The sequence below is a fragment of the Calliphora vicina genome, chromosome 2, assembly GCF_958450345.1.
Source record: "Calliphora vicina chromosome 2, idCalVici1.1, whole genome shotgun sequence".
NCBI lineage: Eukaryota > Metazoa > Arthropoda > Insecta > Diptera > Calliphoridae > Calliphora > Calliphora vicina.
In genome coordinates, this window is record NC_088781.1 from 35,977,955 (window position 1) to 36,001,236 (window position 23,282).

A 23,282-nucleotide genomic window follows, 5' to 3' on the forward strand; every position below is an offset into this window, starting at 1 on the left:
ATGTAATTGTATAATTTTGTGCCTAAATTTATTAAGAATACAATAATATTTACTGTCAGATTCTCGATGTTGAAAGAAATGTAAGTCGAATTAATTTGTATGAAAATTCGGGCTCTGATTAAGAAACACGAATAGAAAATTTAATTTAAGTATTTGTATGAAAACTAAGTTTTTTTCATATAAATTTAGGGCCTGATTTAGAAAAACGACCGGAATTCAAGTTATTAATTAAGTCTTGCCTAACAATTGAATTTATAGTAAAATCGAATTATAAATTCAAACCAAATGTTTATTGTTTGTATAAATTAAGGGTCTTATTCAGACACACTACCGGAAAGCAATGTTCAAAATTCTTGTATGAAAAATCACTCAATTTTCAAATAATTTTTCAGTGTTTTTCATACCAATATTTTAAAACTGTATTTCGGTCGTATTTCTGAATAAAATTTTCGAACCAAAAATATTTGATTTGAATTTATAATTCCTTTTTACTATAATACAACTATAATTCAATTGTTTGGCAGGACTTAACAACTTGAATTGCCGTCGTTTAGGTGGACATAATAAATTGATTTTCAGTAATTGTATATATGTACCAATCAAATATATCTGACGACAAGCTTGACAGTGTTGTGGCTTGACCTGCTACTTTTTATTGAACATTTTTATATTTGGCTTGATTTTTTTTAGCAATAATCGAATTTTTTTTATAGTTATACGTTTTTGTCATATTTTGTTTCAACAGCAACAAATTTTTTAGAATATCAGAAAGTAATACGCCCAAGGTGTTGAATTCCAAATAAGTACGCTACTTATTTGGTAGCATTCAAGCCTGAATGCGGAAATATAGTGCCGGATATAACGGGTCCAAAATACAAAAATTATATTTATCACGATCCCGAATGCGGTAATTTGGCCCTTAAACGTATTACAAATTGCTAAAAAAAAATCAAGATTTTATGTAGTTTCTATGAAACTAATATTTTTTAAACTAAGAAAATTATTTGATTCTCTCCCATTAACATAAAAAAGACACGAAATATTCAGAAATTAATAATATTTCGAGAACAAATTTAATTAGCTGGCTTTAATAGGATCATTAGTACGACTTCCTGCATACAGAACTAAATTAAACAAAGATTAAAATAGTTGGAATTTCATAAATTCAAATAAAAGTTACAATTAAAGAAAGTTTGGGATGCCAAATTTTCTAAAACATTAAATTAGGATGATTTTAGAATTTACAACGGTAGAAAAGAGAATGCAATTAGTTGTACCTAGAAACCCCAAATTTTGCTTTATATAAAGTGTTAATTTTCTCTACGCCATCAAACTAAAACTAAGAAATTAAATTTCAGAAAACAGAATTTTTAACAACAAATAAATTAAAAGTATGAATTAAAATAGTACTTTTTTTGTTTTGTAGTAATATTGTAATACATAATGTGAATAAATATGTACGTACGTATGTTGTATGTTTGTGTTGTAAGAAGATATTTTATGTTTATGGTTTCCGTTTAAATCTGCTTTTAAAAAACACTACAAATTGATTTGATTATTTTTGCATATTTGTATGACTTTTGGAGGGGAGATGTTGGGGGTTCTGTTAAAGTTGTTGGTAATTTATAAGTTTATATTGTTGTTATATATTGTTTAAACGCTTATTACTCTATATGTATGTATATATGTATATATAATTAAAATTGGAACTTAACTAAATACTTGATTTATCATATTTTCATGTGTTCTATTTGTTTGTTTGCATAAGCAAAGTATTATTACTTTTTTTGCTTTGTTTCAAAAAAGACTGGCTTGGCTATTTAGTTTCCAGCTGCCACATCAATAGTTGAAGGTTCTATGGTTGCACTTACCGCCGCTAGCGTGTTGCTATCTTGCTCACTTTTACACAAAGCCAAAGTTTGTGGCAAAATCTCTGTATTTAATGAAGACGATGCTGGTGATGATGTTGATTCCACTTCTTCTATAGGTAAAGTTTCTGCAGCCACTGTAGTTTCTGGTAGTGTAGGTGTTGTTGGTTTAACTGGTCCAATGTTAATGTCACTTTCAATAACTGCCACTGTTGGGGCCGGCTTTAAAGGTGACACTAACTCTTCATAGGCCATGCTGTTTTTGTGGGCATCTTCTACAGGTGGCGTTTCAGTTGATGAGCTTGATGACGACATGTTTGTCTGCAAATTATCAACATTGACTTGTGTTGTACACACTGTTGTTGCTGCGTCTGCTGGCGCTGAGTCATCGTCTGTGGCTCCTTTAATTGGTGAAACCGCCACAAGAGCCGTTGTTGCATTACGATTGTGTTGTAGTAAATCATTTATTTGTGATAGTCTTGAGGAACTGGCCAGTGGGGTGGATAGACTTATAAAATTAGAACTGGCATCATTTTCTAACGAGGTCGTACCATTGACACTGCAACTGGGCGCAGTGGTTGTCTCTATGCTAGTTAAACTACTTACACTGTGATAAACTCCTGTAGCTTCGGTAGTCGTAGCTGTACCATAGGGTGGTATAGAGGGCACGGCACATGAACTATAGGTGTTCGGTGTGTTAAGGGAAGTTGTGGCATTGGCATTGTTCGCATTGATGTAGGGGGTACTATGATAGGAATTGAATGGTAATGCCTGTCAAAAGAGATTAATTTGAAATCATGAATTATATGTACACTGAATTAGTCATTATAGAGACGAAACGAAACGAAAAATGTAGATAAAAAAATTATTTTTGAACATCACATTATCTTTGGTATACAAGTTTTCCATTTCCATACAAAATTTGAAGTTCTCCAGAATTTCGAAATTCGCTTTAGTTGGCTCAATATTCAAATTTTTAATAGATACGTGCAAAATGCCTAAAGGAAAACTGTTAGATCTGTTAGTCAGATTTAATAATTTTTGATCTCATCCCACCAAAAATAATTTGAAGTAATTCTAAGTGAATGCCTTCCTAAATGAAAATTTTAAACATTTTAGCAACTTCAAATTGTGTATGACCATAAAGAACCTGTGTACCAAGTCTTAATAAATATGGAATGGGTAAGTTCCGATGCCTCGTCGAACATATCCCTATAATTAAAATATTTTAAATGAGATGATACTTTTTTAAAAAAAGGTGTTGAATTTGGATCACAAGTGTTTTTATAGCTAATTTTGAACATGATTAGTTTATACAATACCCACTTGTGTTTGCACATTTCCATAATGATAAGCAGTCACCGGCATTAGTTCACCATATGATGGAGTTGCTGTGGGAGTGCCACCAAAAAGACTTGTATCCAAACTATCAATGCCATATTGGGTTGCAGTGGCAGCGGTAGCCCCACTAGCATTGTGTGTCATTTCTAATGAGGTTTGTTGGCCATACAGACCGTTGGAAGTGGAAGGGTTTTGTGTGAGATAGTACGAACTGGCAGCCGTTTGTTGATGTAGTTCGGAGGCAGTATTGTAGGCCGGAGATGCATAACCCGAACTGTAATTCGATTGTGGTTGCAAATGGGATTGGTAATACGAGGAGGGTGTTGCTTGCATGGGTGAGGCAACGGCAGAAGAGTAAGGATTTTGTTGCTGACGATTTTCCATCTCCAAACGCATTAGGGTGTGTATGTAATGGGTGCGCACACGTGTCGGATTGAATTCTACACGTCCAATTGTATTGCCGCAGGCATCACGAGAGCAGCCACAAGGAAACATATCACGATCAACTTGACATTTAATGCCAGATTGGGAGCAAGCACAAGTTTCGGGATCACAAAAATCTCGACAAGTACAACCGCAGACCTCTCGACTATTACGGATGTTGCGGCAATCAGCCTTTTCACTGGGATCAATTTTACGTATGCCAGCCGCTTTCAGCAAAGCCCTTCGCTGTTTGGGCGAAACAGGCTGTAGGAAACCATTCGACTCACCATCCAAATCAGAACCGCTGCCCTCACTTAGATAATCTTCTTCGGACTCTTCACTATCGTCACTAGAGGAACCTCTGGGGTTAATTTCCTGTAATTGCATGCGATGAGCCCTTCTTAGTTCAGCTGCATGCTCAGCTAATGTCAATGTTTTAAAGGCCACATGCCTAGCTCCCATGCCTAGAGTACAACCACCCGCCGAGGGTACACAACTAAAGCCCTGTTGCCGGGGGAAATAGTAGACTTGTACGGTATCGAAATTTATTGAACGCTTTGGTTTCTTTTGTATGCTGCCTGTTATAGAACTATGATCACTAAGTGAAGATGTAGTGGCTGTTAGCGAACCCAAACCCTCAACAACATCGTCGTCAACTTCTAAACGTCGTTTTAAGTTTGATCTGTATGGTTTTGGAGGATCCTTGGGTGGTGATTTTGCTAGTTGCAGCATATTCGAGCTCATTAATTTTTCACTGTCTTTCGCCTTCGCTTGATTAGTGGGTGTCTGCGTTGGTGTCGCTGCGGTCATGTTCAATTGGCTAGTATCGGTAATACTTGTGATGGTCGTGTGTAAGGCTGATGTTTCACTGCCTAAACCGGAATCGGAACCCTCACCATTACGCTCTTCCTTTTCGGGCGTTACTTCTGAGACAGTATCTTTAAGCAGTACTTTATTGCTGCATGATGGTGTATTATCTTCTAGATCGGTTTTCAACCACTGCAAGTCATCTTCGGTGGTTGTTCGAGTATCTTCATCCTGTGAAGTTTGTGAACTATTTAGTAAATTTAATTCCTCTAATGCAGCTGCTTTGTCGGCAGCAAATGCTTCCTGCTCTTCGCACGCTATAGCTAAGGGATCGTCAGTTGTGTTGTTCGTATCAATAGAATTCGTAGATGCATTTAAGTCAACTTCATCTAAAACGATTACATTGCTGTCTGGAAATATGAAGATAAAATATATTAAAATAAGATTAACATCAATATTAGCCGGGGAGGCCAATTGAAATTGAATAAAAAAGAATTATAGATTAACAAATTTGTTGGTGATGGAATTTACAATTACAATCTTCAATGTTACTAAATATTTACATTAAACTATTTTTTTATCCAGAATTTATTTTGAAAAACGTTTCAATAAAATTAACTTAACATAAATAAATAAAATCGTTATATTTTTTTAGAAAAACCATAAACTATTCACATATGTAATGAAAATCGATTTATGTAGATGCAAAAACGATTCAATCGTTTCATCACACCTAATTTGTGCTGTGTCATTTTCAAAACAAATGAGTTAAATCTATTAAATATCGCGGAAACAAAATAAAAATTTGAAGAATTAAATCATAGTTTGACGTTGCTGGGGTAATTATTGAAAATACTCCCTAAAAATTCTACTTTCTAAAATTATTGTATCATGACATAAATCCTTTTAATAGCTTTTTTTTAATTTCAACTTACTTTTAAAATTATTCAAATCTAAAAACGGTTCTTCTTCATCATCCTCCTCCTCATCATCGTCGTCGTCGTCGTCATCATCTATATCGATTACTTCCTTTTGTTCGTCATCTTTGTCTTCGTCTATTATTTCTAGATCTGTATCTTCATCCATTACTTTGTGTTCTTCTTCTGTTTCAATATCCTCCACTTCATCTTCTTCTTCGGTTACGAACTCATCCGCAGTTGCGGCATCTCTTTCTAATGCTTCTTCGGCACTTCCCATCGAACACATTTCATCGGCATGTTGAATGGGACACGGCGATGAAGTTGTGCCCAATACTTCTGTTGGATCATGTCTGAAATCATCCAATTCATCGTCAATAGGACTTAAGACCTGAGCACGATTAAAATCATGGTTGATAACAATGCTGCTGCAATTAGCATTTGATGTACTTTTGATCTCCAAAATATCGCAGCTATCTGTGGCTGAAATTTCAACTGGTTTCTTCAACATAATACTACTTTCGATTTGTGCCTCTATATCATCTTCATCAAATTCACAGGAATTTTCTGTGGATACTGTAGATGTTGTCGTTACTGTGGTTGTTTTTGTTTCAGACTCTTTTTCCTCCGAACTGGAAAAGTCTTTGGTTTCTTCACTCATTTCTTGTTCTTGCTCCTCTTCTTCTTTATTTGTAACGGGATCCTTTTCTATTGTTTCTTTTGGAATTTCATTTTCTGACTGCATTGTTGCTGTTACAGTTACAGTTGCAGTTTCTGTTTCTTGTTCTATTTTCATATTTTCTGTTTCCATTTTTGCTGTTTCTTCTGCTGTACTATTTCCTCCAAATATTGAATTTCCACTAGCATTCTTTTGTATGTATGTTATAAAGTTTTTAATGGGTGTAAACATTCTCCTTTTCATGCACACACGAACAGAGAGATGTCTACCTTATTGACAAGTAGTTTCTGAAGATTAGCTTGAGCTAACTTGAAGATTTATGCTTAAATAATTATGATTAATTAGCATTTGTAACTGAAATGAAGAAAAAATATGTTGGTTAATTTAGTTGAGTTGTTTTTTTTGAAGTAATTTAATATACATTTGGTAAATAAAATTTAGAAAATTTAATTTAAAGTACTAAATATTCTTAATCAAAATTATCAAAATTTTAAACTTATCTTTGATTAAGTTTAAATTTAATAAGTTACCCAGCTTTAATCTGTTGCATAAAACGTATGCACATTTGAATTTACCAAAGTTATTACTCTATCAGCTGCTCTACTTATATATTTAGAGTTGGTAGCCATTCTTTAAAAATTGAGAAAAAATATATCTACAATTTCTTCTATCTAAACACATTTATCAAGAGGCCTTTTTTCTATATTAATTACACTAGTTTACAAGGTTTTTTCATGATGACCCAAGCTGGGCATAAGTTTAGAACGGCAAGGTATATGTGGGACCAAAAGTCTGTTGCTCCATCCTGATCTAAGTTGTGCCAGAACTACTCTTGTTTTACGCGGCAGAATCGGTGGTGGGCGACCTCCAAGTACGACATTCATACGGAATCCTGCTACCGCGGAATTGATGGCGTCTCTGTGAATGTCGTTCAAAGCTGTCATATACGAGCTGCGATCAAATGGATCCTGCACATACCTCTGTATGCTCTCCTCGTATTTCCGTAGGTCCTGTCTGACATGCCTTGGGGGGGACTCCAACTGTGTGATGTTGAAGTTTGGATGACTCCTCCGGTGACATCACAGAAGGAACTGTTGCGTCAACATGACGTTGTGTTACCTGACCGGTAGAACCTTGGATTCCTCGTGTAGGTGGTGTTCTGAAGTTATTTGAAGGCAGCCTGTGACGGTCCTTAAGGCTGCATTTTAACAGCTTTGAATATTTCTCCATTGGGTATCACTCAACGAAGGCGACCACACTGGAGCAGCATAGTTGACCACTGACCGACCAATCGTCTTGTAGGTAGCAAGCAAGCAAGGTTTCTATGTCCATAACCCAAGTACTGCCGGCTAGTGCTATGCCTGCCACTCAGATAATTCACTATCCATCTCTTCGTGTTGTTGGGCATTGAGGACTGCAGGATGTCCTGGAAGTGTGTGGCGTGACTGACAGTTTCGAAGGCCTTCGACAGGTCAAGTGCCACTAGGATAATCCGTTCACAAGGCCTCTGCTGATTAAAGTATGTTGCTGATGTTCGAGGGAATGTTGTTGAAAAGTTTAAAACCGAAAAGCAGACAATTTTCCCAAAAAGTTCATGACATGGCAAGCAATATGCAGTTGCGGAAAAAGAAGCCAAACATTTGTTATAAAGGGCTCTATAAATCTCGAAATTAACATCAAGGAATGTTTACAAAAGAGGATGCATCCATTCATAAGACTTCTTAATGTGCCCACATATTTTTGGCCATATTTCCATCCTGTCACTATGGAAAGCAAGGGCTTGAGTGGTACAAGAACAATAATGTGTTATTTTTTACCAAGAGAGGCAAATCCTCCAAACTGCCCGGAGCTAAGGCCATTGGAGAGATATTGGGATCATGTTAAATGAGAATTGAAGAGCACAAAAAAGTGTCCAAAAGTATGGTAGATTTTAAACGGAAATGGACTACGCGTTAGGACAAAGTATTGTAATTGTAATAACAATTTTAATCAAATAAAAAAAATAACATAACATAAGATTAAGATTTTTTCTTTCTCGGTCCTTATATGGGTTTTTTATTTTAGGCCGTCTAGAGAGATAGATTTGAAGGGGTGTGTCCACTTCCAGTTGGAGACCCATAGGATCCATTGTGATACCCTTTAGAAATATAACCCGGTGTGAACTTAATCAGCCCAATTATGAATAAAAAATTCACCTGGAGTTTGTTCCCAGGGAGTTTTTTCCCATTGAATTTGAATAGGAAAAATGGGAAAAGGGAAAAAACTCCCGGGGAATTTTTATTCATAATTGGGCTGAATGTGAATAGAAAAAATGAAATTGGATAAAAAAAGAAAGAAGTCCGTCTATCATCGGAAAATTTTTCGAAATAAAATCCATATGACAAATAAAAACCAATTTTTCTTGAAATTGTGACGTATACTTAATAAACTATCGTAGCTAACCTTTATCCAAAATATATGTTTTTTTCAATGAACAAAAAAGATTTTCTTTTGTGAACTTGTGTTATATAATCATAAACTCTTATACATATTAAATGATTAAATTAAAGTATTTGAAAACATTATGAATGAAATACAGGAAAGAAAAATTCTGATGTATCACCATCATCAAAATCATCAACACCAAATATATACATATAAAATTATAATAAAATGCCACAAATATAACCTACATAACACACAACAGAAGGGAAGTTTGTATTTATTTTCATACTAGTCTGATACATCGTTATCTTTTTGTTATAGAAAGTAGATGAAAAATAAATTGTATATTAGTTGTATGTACATATGTATATTGAAAATTCCTTTACAACAATAATTCTAGTAAATGTAAATATTTTTTTTAATCAGAGTCTACAAAATGCAAGTAATATGAATACGTATATTATAGGAACTCACATGTATGTACTACAACTATTAATTTATAAAGATTGTCATACAATTTCAGGGCATAATCAAATAAATACCCTGTAAAGTTTGCTGATACCACCATTGAAGTTACATTTATTGCGTTCTTATCAGTTTCATGGGCACCTACAAAATATCTGCTTTTATATTAAAAATAGACATATGACTAGTTTAATGTATGAATCTTTCATAGGTGAGATAAATTTGATAGTGGTGCAAACATATCAGGCTAAAATGATGTAGAATTAATGTAACTATTGTACGGAAAATTATCCATGTGTAGATGTTGTTTCATTATATGAGGTTAAAATTTATATTAATAAACATATGTAGGATTTAAATGATGTACACTGGTGCATATTCCTATAAACGCAACAAATTGCGGGTTGGTTCCAGTGACTTCCAAACACGTTGCACACATTTTACGAAACGATGAAAACCTAAAATGTAAAAAACCGAAATGTAAACCCATGCTAAAAAAGCACCATAAAGAAAATCGTCTAAAATTCGCAAGAAAATATATGAAATGGACAGATGAGTGGAAAAAAGTAATTTTCTCTGACGAAAAACAAATTAATTTAGACGGTCCTGACTCATACTCATGCTATTGGCACGATTTGAGATCAAACGATGTTCGGATGTCAAAACGTAATTTCGGTGGTGGCAGTATTATGGTTTGGGCAGCGTTTTCTGCAGTTGGCAAATCGAAAATATGTTTTGTTCCGACAAAAATGAATAGTGCGATTTATAACGAACTGTTGGAAGATGCTCTTCTCCCATTTATGGATGAAGATTGCATATTCCACCAAGATAATGTTGCAATCCATGTTTGTTTAGTGAACATAGCCTTCCTCTGTTGGACTGGTCGGCTTGTAGTCCGGACTTAAACCCAATGGAGAACTTGTGGAGATACATTGCCCGTAAAGTTTATGCAAATAATGCCCAGAATGAAAGCATAATGACTGTGACAGAGCTGAAACTAAGAATTAAACAAGTCTGGGAGGAAATTGATTCCAATCTGCTTAAAAAATTTGTGGAAGCAATGCCAGGCCGTATTTTTGAAACAATCCATAACAAAGGATCATCCACACATTATTAATAACGCTACAGTGGCCAATAAATTAATGTTAATCTGTTAATCTCGAAATTTAAGTAAAAAAAAAAAAAAGTACAAATGATTTTTTTTGTAAACAATATTTTAAGTGAAGTCTTAACTAATTTAATAAACAAATTTGTAGTCCCCTAAATATGTTCATGTTTAATTTTTAAAATTTTTTTAAAAAAAAGTGGTGTGCGTTTATAGGAATATGCACCAGTGTATAAAGAATTACTAAAAATAAAAGTGGGTGAACAAAAATTGAACATCCTTTAAAATGTATTAGTACCAACTTAAGAAATGTTTAACATGAAACCTTAAAATAATAAACAACGAATTTTAATAGTGAAAATTAAAATTTTACTATATTACTTCGTGAAATTCGAGCAGTTTGATTGAGCCAGGTAGTGTTATAATGCAATATAAAACTACTCCAAGACAATTTAATAGCTAGAGTTTGAGAAATTCACAAAAAATACTCCCCGGGAGGTTATAAGTAATCGTAAATTAGTTCTTGCTATCGAACTGCGAAAACTCTTATTTCTAAAAAAAACTACTGCTCGAATACAATTAGCCAAAGAAAATTTAAAATGGTCGAAACCGAATTTTAATACTGTTATATTTTCGGATGAATTCGAATACAATTTAGGCAGTTATGGGAGAACATTTATAAGACCACCGAAGGGAAAGAGACTGGACCCTAAGTACAAAAGTTTGGCGGTGGCAATATAATGGTGTGAGCTGTGCTGTTCCAATAAATAAATAAAATATACAATGTGCGAAATCGAATACGGATCCATTCTAAACGATTATATGTCTGCATACGCTGAGGAAATTATGAACCAATAAAATGTTATATTTTCGGATAAATACTTTTCGGTATGTCCTTTATTTTCAGAATTTAATTAATTATGTTCTAATTGTTCTTGTTAATATATTTAAATAAAATAATAATTAATAAAATACTAAAAAATATGTGTGATTTTTTCAAATGTTAAGCTATAATTTTTAAACATTTGTACAATATAAATTTATTTAAAGTATTGGCCATTGTTTGCTATGACCTTTTCCCATTTTTCTGGCAACATATGGATTCCAAGCTAAAAGAACTGCTCATGTTTTGAGGTCAAGAATGTAACAAGCCAATATCTGTTCCAAAAAGAGCATTCTGAATCGGACATGGCACGGTCTGGACTATATAGTGGGTAAGGCAAAACTTCCCAACCACTTCATTCTAAATACTTTTTAACAGGTATTGCAACATGTGTCCGAACGTTGTCATGATGGAATATTACGGTTCATGTCTGGATGCATATTCTCGGCGTTTTTCTGCAAATGTTCGCTTCAAATGAATCAGTTGCGTTCGTTACAGGTTTCCTGTGAGGGTATGGTCAGATTTCAGCAGCTCATAATAGATAGGACCCTTTTGCTCCCACCAAATACCTTAATGCCATGGATATTTGGCGTTGGTGTCGATTCGGATGGTTTGACGGGCTTCACATACGATCTCTTACACTTCGGGTTATCGTAACATGCATATATCATCGCAAGTAATTATTCGATGCAAAAATGATTTTATTTTTTATCGTTCAAGGATAATTTCAGACATGCAAAATTGTCCTTGTTGTTGTTGTTGTAGCAGCAGTGTTTGCTGAGTTCACAGCCCTTGGCCGAGTGAACTCGGGTCATTCCGATCTTCATGTAGTAATGCCCCAACACTTGGTCTTTAAACTTTTTTGGCTGGACTGGGCGATATTTGTCTCTCGCACGTTGAAACCGACGGAAATCATTCACCATAAGCTTTGGTGAAAACTTTGTTGTTTACACTATAATGTTCAATAATTAAGTGAGAATAAATTCAACATTACAGTTACTAAAAACAAAAACCGTTTTCAAAATATACGCCCTATAATTAGAGTATTTCTTTTCCCGCACTTTTTCATTTCCCGGGAAATCGAGATAGATTTTGAAATTTCCTGGGATCCCGGGAATTCCCGCTAGAACAAATTATCCAATTTAAGAATGTAGACTTCGTTAAAAATCAAAAAAATTTCTTTGGGTTTTAATGTAATTGGATACAAATAAAAAATATAATATAAAGATATAAGCTGACACGATTTCTAATTTTGGTTATATACAAACCTGTCACCATTTGTCATTTGAATGGCTTTAATTTTCATTAGATTTTCTTCTACCTTCATTAGATTCCAATTAATTCTGTTAATTCGCAAAAAATAAATATTTAATTTTTTTTTAATTTTGAATTGCAAATGTTTTGCTTATTAAATCAAAAATTAAGTAAAGATGTTAATTAAAACTTGAAGAAAACTCAATAATATTAAACAAAATTCAATTCCACGGAAGGTGGTTTTATTCCAAACATATTTGTTGTACTCTTTGTGAAAAAGCTAAATCCTAAAATAATTCCACTTTCGATAGAATAGAATTCTGCCGTGAACATTCACGAGTTTTTGGAATATTTTGAATAATGAATTTGTTATTGGTCTAGTTGAGTTAAATCTTTGTTATTGTATGAAACTTCTGCATTTATTTTGGATCTTTAAGCTTCTTTTAGAGAAAGTCAAGTTCCAAAAACATCAAATAAACCTAAGGAAAATAATTCCCGGAAATTCTCTCACAATTTCCCGGGATTTCGGTATTGAAAATTTTGCGGAATTCCCGGGATTTACCGTCCGGGAATTGCCGTGATAAACTCTAACTATCATATTCAATAACTAAGTGAGATAAAATGACTTCAAAAGATATGGCATCTATTGTAAATCCCGCATTTTTAAATAATATGTAATTTTTTCAAGTTAAGACTTTGAATCCTCATATTCCACCTCATTCTCCAAATTTTAAAAACTGAAGGATATTGATGGATTATGATGTTTTTGCTATTAGCGAATAACTGAATTTTGCATGTGGTAAAAATGTATAAAAGAGGCAAATAAATATAATACAATATATCATAAAATCTATAATAACTAGATGCATCATATAACGAAAATAATTCAAGCTTTTAAAAAAATTAAAAATACATTAATTTTACACGGCGCTACAGTGAAAAAAGGTCTTGCTGAGTATATTACAAATAGTGTCAAACAATTTCAGAAACACCTCCAGATTCTGAAGTTATTCTACAAAAACCGTTTTCAGTGATGTTCGTCAACTTATTAAAAAAGTTTAATAACTTTTGTAAATATAAACCGATTTCAACAAGTAATGTCTCGTTTTTTCAATATTGTGCAAAAAATAGGTTTTCATAGAAAAATAATTAAAATAACTTTGAAAACTGTTTTTGTATGTCCTCACGTAGGCATACGACACCCATTAGGTAGCGTTTCAGGTTCTGACAATAAAAATAATTAAAATAACTATTGTTGAATTTTGAAAAATTACGAAAAAAAAATGCGAAGCTTTTTATAAAAACTTAATTAATATCTTGGAATATACTTTTTAAGCATATATTATTTAATTCATAGCTTTTCCATAATTGTTTAAAATTTTGAAATCGGCCTAAAAATGTGCGAGTTAGAAGTACTAAAGTACTAAAAACTCAAAATTTTGAGGGTGTTTCATAATCTTCGAAAACTGTTTTTGTATGTCCTACGCTACCTAATGGGCCAACGACGCCCATTAGTTAGCGTTTCAGGTTCTGACAAAAGGTGTTATTTTGTAGCTGTGTGTTATTTTAATATAACTCTAATAATTACTAAATACCTACAGTAGTTTTCACTTTGTTTTAGATATCCATCAGTGGACCTCTGATGGAGTACTGTTTATTATATGGTCATAACACAGCTTAAAAGTAAAATTTTCGATTTTCTCAGTACATATTTTAATTTAGTGTATAATCGAGTTAATTTAAAATTATTTATAGAATAACGATTACATTTGAGTTAACGGTATTTACGATTATATTGTTAACAGTAATAGTCGAGCTGAAAGGGTATTTAAGGGAAGCGTTAACGACATGCAATCTCGTCGGTATTCTGCTATAACTTAATAAAATTTGTTCATATTTGTAAAAATACTTTTGGTATAACTATAATACTTTTTCCATTCACCTGTAAAAAACATTCCATGGTCCTGACTATTATGTAATTTCAATGCTCTTCAATGTTACATAAATACAACAAAATAAAATTATAATTAATTACCTTCAAAACAAATATCCAAGTTATTTACAACAAAATAAGAACAAACTAAAAAACAAAATATAATTAAAGTAATTAGAATAAAATCAAACAACAATATAAAGATTAACAACATTCATACCTTTTTTCCTTATTCAAGCAACAAATTTAAGAAACAAGAATACAAGAGCAGCAAATGTATGCCCTTTTAAGGCCGCTGCTCTTAGTTGGTAGATTTGAGTTTGTGTTTTTACAAAATCAAACGATGACCTCCAACGAGACCACTAACTAATCTGAGGAATATGTATATGCTGACGATAATAATTTGCAGTGGATAATGAATGAATGTGATAATATCGAAAGTGTAATCGCTTTATCGATCAACAAAGATAAGAGGGGCAGGTGTTCGGGTTGCTTGTTGCGTTTTCGTTAAAAATCCCTTCGAAACATAGGAAAACGAAGACAACAACGATTCCGAAGATTTCAGCAACGAAGCGGTGAAGGCGGCGGCTTCTTTTAACAAAAACAAAAAAGGCTTCTTGAGTACGTATACGCAACGAGAGCCAAAACAGCCAGCCACATACACAATGTTTAATACAAAATTTTGCAAAAACTCCCGAAAAGAATTGGCAGTAAAGTAAGTAGTAAGAACCAACAGGCAAATAGTTTAAAAACAAATAAATTTCTTTTTTTATATTAAAATTTCTTGTGTTGAAATGTGCTAGTTCTCAATTTTATCACTTTTTTCAACAATGAATTTTAGTATTTGACCTTTTTTGGTAATTTGCATTTTTTTTAATTTTAGCAATTTTTTTTTACAATTTATTGTTTTCTATTTTTCTCAAAAAATTTTCTTTTTTTATTATGAATTTTATTTTTTTAAATCACAAATTTTCTTCAAATTAATTATTTTTTCACAGATTTGCGTGACTTCTTTGAATTTCTTTCTTTCTCCTTTTACTTCTTTTATATTTTCGGAGAGAATCTCAGCTTGAGTTGTTCTGCTAGTTATTTTTTAATGTGTTTTTTCTACACAATCTTTCTTTAATTGTATATAATAATAGCGTTTTTTCCACTAAAGATTTTTTTTTATTTTGCTATATTGTTAATTTTCCAATTGTTAAACTATTTTTTTTAAAGAATATCTTCCTTCTCATTGAAAAAACTTTTTCATCCGTTCAATTCTTGTAAATTATTTAATTCTTTACATTTATCTGCGTTTCTTACATTCTTGCACCATTCGTGTACTGTGGTGGTAATACAGCGATTAACCGTCAAATCAGGCGATTTTGTCACAAATTTAGCGGAGACAATGTGTTTCAACGATTTTTTATTATATCGTCGGTAGCAACAAAAAAACAAACCGACCGACCGACATTCGAGACCGACATTTTTTTAAAATAAATATTTTTTATTTTTAAATCATTTTTTGGAGTTGAGATAGGGTTCTTTTCTATTAATTCATAACATAACAAAAACCATGGCAAAATGCTACACGTTGATTTAAAACGAGAGTGGGATCGAGGACAAAAATCAATCACATTTCTTTGTTTTCATAATTTTTGAGCTTAATAAAAAAGCTGCCCGCCCAGATTTGCATTTATTTGTTCATGTGTTCGACTTGTTAAAATGGGGCTGTTTGTGTTGTTTAATGATGAATGATATGATGACACAAAAATAAATGATTTTGTTTCAAAAGAAGATAAAATAAAATAAAAAGGACGTCTGTCTTAAAAATCAACGTGGAATGTGGAATAAATAAAATTTAACAAAAAAAAAAAAACAAACAAAAAAAATGAATGGTAGTTAGAAAAAATCGCTGAAATAGCATCACATCTTGTATGTACATAGTTGTATTGAAAAGTAGTAGTAGTAAGTGTAGTAGAAAAAAAAGTAGTAAGAGTAGTTGTAATAAATAGTAGTAGTAGTAAATTTTTATAAAATTCCCAAATTCTTTTTTTTTTTAAAGTTCGCATAATACCCACGAACCCGGTTTTTTTGCAGCGAGCGAGCGCAGCCACCGTACGTGACTGAAGAAGAAAAAAAAGTGGGAGGGGAGGAGGAGAGAAAGAAGAAAGAAAGAAAGAAAGTGAGAGAGAGAAGAGAGGAGGAGGAAAAAAAAAACGCCGAGGACAAAAAAAAACAAAAAAAAAATGGAAAAAAAATGAAAAAAAACAACAAAAAACGGACGGACGGACAAACAAAAACAACAAAAACAAGTTTTTTTGTTCGGTGTGGTGAATAAAAATCGTGGTGAATATAATTCGTGGTGAATATAAAAAATAGTGGTGAATTTTTAGAAATTCACCACAAGTACCGTTATGTCAAATTTTTCAAGGTCATGTGTCATCTGGCTTTTCTAGAGTTTTTACTAGTGGTTGTTGAATTAGCTAACAGTTTGGTGGTGGGTTGTTTGTAGGTTGTCTTCACTGACACAACGCTTTTTCTTACAAGTATAAATTTATTTATTTTTATTTCTGGTGTTTTTTAATAAAACGGAATTTCACACATAATAAATAATGTTGTTAATTTCAAACACGAACCACGAGAGGTTCGTATTTTTTCTACATACATATCGTCAGCGTTGCCGCTTTGGTCCAATTGGACCAAAATTGGTAGTTTCAAGTTAACAAATTGACTTTTGGTAGTTTGGTTGGTTTGTTCCGATATTTGTCGTATTTTGGTATGCTACGATATTTTTGAATACATAAGTATTTTTAAGAACAAAATAATTAAAATAATAACGAAAAAACTTAAGCCAAAATAATAAAATAAAAATAAAAAAATATTTGCAAAATATGAAGATATCATTTTCTTAACTATTTAGTCAGGTGTTGAGTTCAAAAAATGACAAAGGGCTCTCAAAACTTTTATTTTCTAATAATATGTGTTAAACTCTGCTTCAATATTTCAGTTTCATCTGACACTTTAAATGTCCAATTATGGAAATTAGGACGCGTAATTTATTTCTATATGAAACTTATTTGTGTTGAATTTTTTCGGGATACCAACACTTTTAGGAGTTTTATGCTCGTTTAAGTAATTTTCGGAAGAGGGCCTTATATGGGAGCTATGGTCAATTATGAATTGAATTTTTAGGTGTAATTTATTTGTAATCATTTTGTACAAAATGTTATTAACATATCAAATGTAAATTTTGAATTCAAACACATACTGACTTAACAGAAATTTTAGTGTAACAGATTTTAGCACGCATTATATGAAAAAACGTACAAATTTGTCAAAGCGGGCAAGGTTTGTGGAACTTCTGAGGAGTAAATAAAGGCTTTTTATATAAGTATTTGATACTGTTGTAAACATTATGACCTGAGGATTGATATTTAAGTAAAATTAAATAATTTTATAAAATTTTGGGACTTCATTTACCTTAAAAACTAAAAAAACTTTCATATGGTGATTTTCCACGAATAAAAATATAAAATTTGATTTAATGTAAAATTTTAACGGTTAATGATATCATAACAAAATTGGGAACTAATTTAGATCCAAATGTCCTTAAATTAATGACATTATAATTTTTGACATTTTTTATTTTCAAATACCGAAATTCCTAAAACGGGGAAAATGTGTTCCAAAAACTGAGTTTTTTTAGAAAAGTGCCTACTGTGACGCTATTTACTGTGTGATAGTAAAACAACTTTCTAAGTATTTAAACAACATATAGGGTTATACAAATACGGAACTTTTTCGAGGATCGGTGCTTTGTCTTTTTAGAATTTTTTACTGAAACCTAAATATTTTTTTTAAAATTGTCCAAGTTTGGATAGGTCTGGGGGATACTGTGTCCGCTTAAGTGAACCCAATTTTACTTTACATGCTTTTGCATTAAGTTTTCTTTCCGGAACATATAAAAATTGTATATAGTTCCAAAGAAAATTTGTTTCTACAAAAGAAAAAATATAGGGACTTTTTTAGGAAAAATCGTAAAAAATTAGGCCCATTTTACATGTTCCAACTTTGGATGCGTGTAACTTTTTACACGGACGAGATAACTGTTACCAAGTTTTTTTATTTTATTTAGAATTTTATTGCCAATATAGCTGATATTTTGAAAAAAAATTCGACCCTCCGTAGGGCCGCCATATCTAAAAAACAAAAAAAAATCTAGCAAAATTAAAAAAAAAAAAAATAAACCTAAATATCTCTTCAACTGAAGGAGATAACCTACACATGTAAGCGTATTTTTTGCAGATCTTCTCAAGGACTATTTATATTTTAAATTTCAGCTCATTCGGATCATAAATGAATTTTTGGGGATTTTTTTAAAAATTTTGAGACCCGAGGTGACCAACTTAATACGGGCACAAACTGGCCCGTATTACCCCTAGGAAGCTGAACAAATGTAATTCAACTCAAAAACACCTCAGCTCTAACCATGTGAAATTTTGTAATAATATCTCCAATAGTTCCCGAGATCCCGAATTATTTCAAAAAAAAAAGTTTCTAAACCACTGTGCGTTGTAGATGTTTTTTAAACGATCAAGCTCCTACTTTTGTCAAACTTTTTTTGTCCTAACCTCACACAAATCGATTCTTTTTTGAAACAGATGAGTTTTAAATGTTTCCATACATTGAGGGTCAACCTTAATATACATACATTAAAAAAAATATATACTTTACATACATTCATGATACAATAATTGTAGAAAGTATAATCACTAGGGAGAGTTTTCAATATTTACCCCTATAACTTCAAACTTTGGTTTTGATTTTTTTCATATTTTCTTTTGTTTGACGTTACTAGAATTGTAGTCCTGAAGTCCTAAGTTTTTCACCAATATCTTATCAAGGACTATTTATATTTTAAATTTCAGCTCATTCGGATCATAAATAGATTTGAAATAGATTCGAAAACACGACAGCTCCAACCATATAACAATATCTCCAATAGTTCCCTAGATATCGAATTATTTCCAAAAAAAAAACGTTTATAAATCACTATGGGCCGGACCATTAGGTAGCTACCTTACTGTCTCCAGTAAGGTAGGGCCCGTAGTGGTGGTTCGTCACATGATACTTTAATAAATATTTATTTATTAACTTTACGCATGTTGTTTGTTCTTCACTCTCATGTCATTCCACGATCTACAAGGTGCTTTTATTTTGATTTTGTTGTCGTGGATTAACATATTTGCGAAATATAACATTCCTGTGTAGTTTTGTTTTTTTTTTATTTGTTGTGATTCTATTTCGATTTTTTTAAGCCTACCTACTACTAACTACACGCAGTTATGTCTGGTTTCAAATTTTGAATTTCTCATTGAGGGCATTGACACCACAAGAAAAAAAGCCTCAATCAACATGGTTAGATTTAAAAGGTTCAAGTCGTATCTTCTTGTATTCAAATTATTGCGGAAGAATTTTCTTATTTATGTATGTAGATACTACGTACGTATGGATTTTGGCGCGAGTTTATTACTACTACAGAATTCTATTCTATTTAATTTATAATAATAATACGCACATGTTGTAGTTTGAAAATGTGTTATGTAGAGAGTTTGATAGCCTTTTTTTCATCAAAACTACGTGTTGTTGTTGACGATTATTTGTGATCTGATGTTTTGATTTTGTGGAGTATATTGACATGAATAAATTACTTCAAGGATTTATGAAAATGTTGTTTTCATAATTTAAAAGTTTTATTTTATTTATACCTATGTATGTTTTGGTAAATATTTGTTTTTGTAATCGATCAATCAATCATTGACCTTTTCTATTGGCAAGATAAGAAGGTGACGTTAATATGTCAACAAAGGTTTATAATAATCTACCATTTATCATCCGATTTTATTGATGTTCAATAGGAATATTTTCCAAAATAGATCTGATATGAGATATGGGGCTTAGTAAAATGTTCATTGCGATTTGGGTCGTAGATCGTATCCGACATTATAGATAGGCCTGTTTCATCGAAAAAATTAGTATGAAAAACACTCAGTTTTTAAAATTCTTTCGAATAGTTTTCATACAAATTTGTTCGACTCATTTTTCTTTCGACATCGTGAAACAGGCTTTATGTTTAATAATCTCGGATACGTGACTGGTAAGATGGTTGGGAACTGCCTGAGTAGAAATGCTAAAGAGCTAGTCGTCAAGCCATCCGGTCCGTAATAATAATTGAAGTCCATACCTATGATGATCTGGAATAATAAACTTATTCAGGGTTATTCCTGTTCTCAGTTTCACCATTCACCTTATTTTTGAAAGCACAATTACAACAATAGTATATAATTTTCTCAGAATTTCTTATTAGAAATGTTTACAAGTAATTTGTTTCACCTTAATTATATTGTTGTAATTATGCTTTCAAAAATAGAGTGAATGATGAAAGTGAGAACAGGAATAGCCATGATTATATAATTAGTATCCAAATAACTACTTTTTTCTTTTGTCCGAATAAAACGAACATGTTTAAGATTAATCGAATATAATGCTTATACCGCATATGGGAAAGTGCTGACGGTAAAACGGTGGCAAATCTAATTGTGGTACCGTCCTCTAAAATAAATGAAGTAATTAAAGAGTTCCAGTGGGGGTCATCTTGTTATGACAAAAAACTCTATAAAAGTTGAAAAAAAAAACGTTTTTATTTAGGTGGGTTGTCAGCAAGCAGTAGCCGATTGGGCCGCCAATTGTCCAGTAAGAAGAAGTTGTGGACAACTTCAGCAGTACAACTCCGGTGTCCCATTTTAGCGGATTGCAATGGATGTAGCTGATCCTTTTCCTTAATGAATCCACCTCTCGAACACCTGCAAAAATTGCCTTTGAAACTGAGCTGAAATTGCCTGGCGATTTAGAATTTGGTATTAAACTTTCAGCAATAATGAAGTCAGTGAAAACAATACCCAGGAGCAGAAGACCTTAAACTCCATGAATTCGTACTCAGACAGAAAGAAAAGATCCCGAGATTTAAAATGAAGGTCGTACATCTAGAACGATTAGCTGCCTATTCGGGACGAACCGGCTTAAGTGGGGGACAGTGTTACGAACATTTCCATCAGTAGAAACTTCTACTTATCAACAATAGTGATAACACTCTGTTATTAACATTGTTTGTAAGTATGGTAACATCAAATGTTAAAGCTGTTAAAATTAACATTGAAGCTGCTAAAAGATATAGATATTTATACATTATAAAGTGTGTTTGCGTACTTTCCAGTAAAACTTATCCAGTAACATTAATTTGGAGCGTAAAAATACATTTACTCTCAATCTAAAAAAATATCCAAAAATTACGCGAACAACAATTTGTAAAAATAAGTTGTATTTTATTATAAATCAATTTAAAACGTTTGTTTTGTGTTATTTTACTTCTTTTATTTGCAAGACTTGTAAATTGTGTTAATTTTCTATTTTTTTGTTTTGTTTACGTTTGCAACAATTTGTTTTAAACATATTTTTCATGTTGATACTTTTAACTGGACAAAAAATATCCAGTAAACAATATCATGTTCTCTATCTACGAACTGTCACTTTTAACACTCTCTTGCTCTCTCGTTACAAGTTTTTAAAAGTAAACGAACGGAATCCCGTAACTTCCAGTGATAATTTGTAGAAATTATCAAGTACGCGAACACAACTATAGTTTGGTTTGTTAAGATAATTCATGAAACTGCTGGAAGATGACACTTGAATATAAATAGTGGCAGCAGGTTGCAGTCAGTTTAGTTTATGATAGGCGCTGTTAGAATTAATATCAACTGTATTACCAGTGTATTCTTCTAGAATTAGGTTTATTTAAAGGAAATAAACTACAGTTTTTAAAAGGTAAAAACTCAACAATGTAGCTTAGTTCTTAATATAAACGAGATTGTTCCAATTTGTAGCATGCATAAATGGTTCGTTTACAAGAAATCGGTTATTCTGACTATTTGGGGACAACTAGTATTCGCCTATTCAAGCAACAAGTTAGGTAGCTAATGAGCCTACTGACCGGTATCTGAACAGTCTCTTTGTAGGGTTAATTGACTTCTGTTAAAATTATTATTTATACATACATGTATTCTAAAAAGTTCAAAATTAACTAGGTCGTGTGTAAAGTGATGAAATTAACTCCAGAATGGAAATCTCATACACTCATATGACTCTCACTTTTATTTTGTTGTTTACTGTTATTACGAATTTAACATTATGTATTGTATTACGAGTATTTACAATTTAACGGTAAATTACCAATAAAATCTGACAGCCAACATATTGTCACTTTATAAAAATGTTCACAAAAAAAAAATATAAAGGAACATAAAATTAACAAAGTTCAAGTACAGGTTATAAAAACATCTCAACCAAAAAATTACCCAAGATTTAACAAAAACGATAATAACCTTTAAAAACTAAATATTGGAGGGGACATATTTACTGATTTTACCCAAAAAAAACAAAAAAGTTTTGTAGTTCATAAACTTAACTTTAAAAATAAACTTAAACTATAGTTTTTTTTCGGCAGTATTTTATTTATTTTTTATACACATTGTTCTTTTTTGTTTTTGGCAATACTTGACAACTGAAACTAAGATGCTGTTAAGATGATAAATACCAAAAAAATTAAAATAAAATAAAACCAAAACAACCAGCACCAGAAATCAATGAAACCCTAGAGAAACAGACTAACAAACATGTTGCTCACCTTACTTACTAACAGACAAGGAGTGAGTGAGTTAGTGAGTACTAAGTACCAGCGATAGTACCTTAGTATTTAGTGTTGGAATCTGTGTTTTCTAAAACACCTTTTTGCGGAGTTTTTTTGTTGTTGTTGTGGGGCTGGTGAGATTCTGCATTAAATATTAAGGTTGGGCATATTTTGCCATAAAAGGGCTTTTTTCATGGTTTGCTATACCCTACAATGAATGCGGTTGTTTGTTTAAGGGGAATATTCAAAAATATAAAATCCGAAACTTCAATTACTTTACTTTTATTAAGTAGCTAATATTGTAAGCTATGATAAAAGTAAATATATTTTTTCATTATATCAAAATTTTTGGAGGTGTAAAAACACATTTTTTTAGATAAAATATTAAAACAACTAGCAGTAAATACAGTGAGTAAAAATACAATGGAAACTTTTCTGAAAACTATATTCCGTAA

General features: G+C 32.0%; 1 protein-coding gene across 1 annotated transcript; it reads right to left on the minus strand.

Annotated features, from left to right (window-relative positions):
* Window positions 1-6: 6 nt before the first annotated feature.
* Axud1 (AXIN1 up-regulated 1) lies at window positions 7-15,426 on the minus strand. Its single transcript, XM_065500731.1, has 5 exons — window positions 14,320-15,426; window positions 14,202-14,246; window positions 5,375-6,389; window positions 3,195-4,849; window positions 7-2,639 (listed from the first exon to the last, which is right to left on the minus strand). Exons 3-5 carry the CDS (start codon window positions 6,276-6,278, stop codon window positions 1,821-1,823), a joined length of 3,378 nt encoding a protein of 1,125 aa, XP_065356803.1. The 5' UTR covers window positions 6,279-6,389; window positions 14,202-14,246; window positions 14,320-15,426; the 3' UTR covers window positions 7-1,820.
* Between the last annotated feature and the right edge of the window lie 7,856 nt (window positions 15,427-23,282).